Raw genomic sequence first — 3,860 nt, 5'->3', positions numbered from 1 at the left:
TTTCTCTGAATACAATAATCCATTACTATTACTGAGAGGTTAAATTTTTGAAAAAGTCAATTTTCGTGAAATAAATGAGTAATGACTTAAAATCAAGGGGCACGATAAGTTCGTGACATTGAATTGTCACATCGTAATGCCTTCCATCTTTTCTAATTTTACGAATAGATCTCGCAGATCTTTTATAAGGAGTAGGAGACATTAGACAGTGAGGTTTATATTACTCTTAATATATTCGTATCATAGTTTTAAAAATCTAACAAATTTATTTAAAAGTTGTAAATATATATATAATAATATCATTTTGAAAAATAAATATGTCATTTTGCAATTGAAAAAATTAGCCGCTCAAATTTGTATTTACACCTAAAGATTATATTTACTCCCTATTAAATTATTTTTTTATTAAATGGATATAATCAAATAAACTTAAATTGAAATATAGTTAATATTTTTTAAAAAATTATCATTTACTATTTAATAAAATTAATACTTTTAAAGTTTTTATAATTAAATAATTGATTTTTGTTTGCAATTAAATTACAATAAAAATATATTTTAAACAATAAATATTAATTTTTACAATTTAAATTTATTTAATTAGATTTAATAATATAAGAATTTAATAATAATAAAACTAATTTAATTCAGCCTATACAAAGAGGTCCCAAATATTTTAACCCTTTAAACAACTACAACACTTTTGCATTTGTAATTATTTTTTCACCTTTTTAATTATATTTTTCACCCACATTAATTTCTTAACTCAACCATGATTAACTGGAAACAACTATGGGTTAGGAAATCAGTTTATAACCAAGAGACCCCGCTCCTCGTAGAATTAGAGAACGATGTCCAAAAATGATGATCGGAGAATCAATCCAACCAAATCCCACCATCAAAATCCCCGTAGGGGACCCATTCAACGATCCGACGGCTAGCTTTCCCTCCGTTAACTTTAACTACAACAATGCAGTCAGTAGTCCTTGCCCCGTCGATTACCTCGGGTCTCTCCACCGTTACCTACCGTCAAACGACTACGAGTCCGATTCGTTTAGTGATGATTCGGACTTGCCTGTTGATGCATTCTCATGCGACCATTTCCGGATGTACGAGTTCAAGGTGAGGAGGTGTGCTCGTGGAAGGTCACATGACTGGACTGAGTGTCCGTACGCTCACCCTGGTGAGAAGGCCCGAAGAAGGGACCCGCAAAAGTTTCATTACTCTGGAACTGCTTGCCCCGATTTTCGCAAGGGAAGCTGTAAGAAAGGCGATTCATGTGAATTCGCTCACGGCGTTTTTGAGTGTTGGCTCCACCCTGCTCGTTACCGTACTCAGCCTTGCAAAGACGGTACCAGTTGTCAAAGAAGGGTTTGTTTTTTCGCTCACACACCGGAGCAGCTTCGCGTGTTGCCGCAGCAGAGTCCGAGAGGAAATGGGTCCGCTTCAGCTGATTTGGATTATGTTGGTTCGCCCATGCGCCATCGTCTAGAGTTTGTTTCTTCACCAACTTCTATTCTGGCTTCACCTCCAATATCCCCACCTTCTGAGTCACCTCCTATGTCACCCAGTGGCTCATTTAACTCGGTGAGTGAACTTGCTGCTTCTATGCGAAGTTTGCAGCTGGGTAAGTCTAAAATGAATGGTGCTTGTTCCTGGGGCCTGCAAATGGGATCGGGTTTCAGTTCTCCACGTGGTTCCACACTCCGACCCGGTTTTTGCAGCTCTCCTTCAACTCCAACTCGTACGCCGACTCGGTCTAGCCTCGGTCAGTTTGACATCTGGGAATTCAACGCTGTCCAAGAGGAACCTGCAATGGAGAGAGTGGAGTCTGGGAGAGACCTGAGGGCAAGGATGTACGCAAAACTGAGCAAGGAAAATTCTATCGGCCGACATGAACCAACCGGGTCGGGTCCTGATGTTGGATGGGTATCTGAGTTGGTGAAATGAAGCTAGTTCTTCGTAATGGATTGGGTAATCAGCATTTATTTTGATTTATTTTGCGGAATTTAAACAGAAATCGGTGGCCTTTGATTCTTCTTGACTTTTTGTGAATATTGATGATGTATCTGATATTCTGGTTTGGATATTTGGCATTGTAAATAGACGAGAAGGAAAGAGAGATCAGAGAAGTCTCTATTTTGTGGTGCTACTGCCTCTTTTCTTCGATATTGTTCATGGCAAAAGGAAAAAAAAAGGAACTACGACTTTTGTATAGACAAGAAGGATTTATTAGGGCTCTGCCGAAAAAGGGGTAGCGGTTTGCTTCTTTTTCATTTTCTTTTTCCATTATGAATCACGTAATTTCCTATCCAGATTTTCCCTGTAATTTCTCCTATCATGGATAATCAATGTAATATATTTCTTATTTTTGTCCTTATTATCTTCTTTCTTTCCCCCTAAAGTTGTTTAGTGGTTTAAAGCTGGCAAGAAAATTTGTTTCTCGAGAGAGAACTAAAATCCTATATATGTAGTAGGAAAAAAAAATTATCAAAATAGATGGAATAGCAAGTGATGATGGTGAAAGTTGGCATGCTTTGTGGAGGAGCCAGCACGCTATGTAGATTTCTTTTGTGTGTGTGTGCAATTAGCCGACGACGAGGCCTAACTGACTTTAAAACAGATCTCTCCAGCTCCTTGACAATGGATGATCTTTCTCATCGGATTTCTCCTTCACCCCCTGCATCATCACATACATAGCAGGAGTTACGATGATTGTTGTCCCTTCGTGTTCCGTGATCAGTAATCGACAACTCCAATCAGATAAACATCTAATTCATCACAAAGCTCAATCAGTGATGCATTTACAGTGGTTCATGATAATGAAATGATCTGTTTAGTGGTATCGAAATGGATTTTAGATTTCGAAAAGCTGGGAAGAAGCTTTCAGAAAATATCGTTGTGCCTTTGTTGAATGGTGATAAGATGTTCATTTCGTGACTGGCACCTCTAGACCTACAAAGCATGTTGCTGGTTCTTCCTCCTCCTTTTTCCAGCCATCAGAAGCTTTCTTCTTTTTTTCTTTTTCTCGTGGATGTTCATCCCAAGATCTGTTTATTCTTTTCTTCTTTTTTCAATTTCAGTTTCAGCTTTATTCGTCACAAAGCATGCTGTTGGTTCTATTAAAGCTTAAAATCCGTACGTGGACTTCAAAATTGACACCAAGATTGTTCAAAATCATCTATTTCGATACTTTGTTTATATTTTATATGTAAAAAAACGCATTCAACTTTTAACGCGCGAGTATGGCCGGTTTTTTGGTTCTTTGGGAAAGTTTTATTTCCTTGGGGAGAAGAAAGAGGCCAAAAATCAACAGTTTTGGACAATTCTGTTGTATGCAGACCAAAATTTTTTATGTTTATAAAAGTTCTAATATATGTTAAATGGGAGATGTAAGTTTAAATTTCAGATAAGATTTTGTTAAGTGCGATAATCATCGAAATTAAAAAATAAAGCGAAGATAAAAGATAAAAAATATTAAAAACTTGAATAAAAACGTTAGAAATTTTGATATGGGTTTTTTTTTAGTGTACAGTAGAGTTTTCAGTTCTCTGGCCACAAAAATAAAATTTAGAACGTAGTGATGTGAGTCTTCCTACCCTTCTGATCCAAGGACTCTGCAACTGAAATAAGAAATGGTGGAATGTTTCCTCTACTAGTGCTCCCCCTGAACTCATCCCCTTAATAAAAAACCATGTAACCAGGTTCCGATTTGGTTCACAGTAATTACTCTATATATTATTAAAAGAGAAATCTTATTAGTCTTTTCATTTTCATTTCAAAGTGGGGACTTGGGGTAAAACTTATCTTCAAGGTATCCAGATTCTGAAAATTTTGAGTATGAGTTCATCATCATGCAA

At 36.6% G+C, this 3,860-nt stretch overlaps 1 protein-coding gene across 1 annotated transcript; it reads left to right on the top strand.

Annotated features, from left to right (window-relative positions):
- The first annotated feature begins 716 nt into the window (after positions 1–716).
- On the top strand, positions 717–2,380 carry LOC107906983 (zinc finger CCCH domain-containing protein 23). Its single transcript, XM_016834156.2, has one exon. It carries the CDS (start codon positions 862–864, stop codon positions 1,948–1,950), a length of 1,089 nt encoding a protein of 362 aa, XP_016689645.2. The 5' UTR covers positions 717–861; the 3' UTR covers positions 1,951–2,380.
- The last annotated feature ends 1,480 nt before the right edge of the window (positions 2,381–3,860 follow it).

The sequence above is a fragment of the Gossypium hirsutum genome, chromosome D05, assembly GCF_007990345.1.
Source record: "Gossypium hirsutum isolate 1008001.06 chromosome D05, Gossypium_hirsutum_v2.1, whole genome shotgun sequence".
NCBI classification, from domain to species: Eukaryota; Viridiplantae; Streptophyta; class Magnoliopsida; order Malvales; family Malvaceae; genus Gossypium; species Gossypium hirsutum.
This window is presented reverse-complemented; position numbering and strand designations above follow the sequence as displayed.

What these genes read in the sequence shown, in the direction of transcription:
- LOC107906983 (XM_016834156.2), top strand. Translation starts at nt 862, where the DNA reads ATGATGATCGGAGAATCAATCCAACCAAATCCCACCATCAAAATCCCC.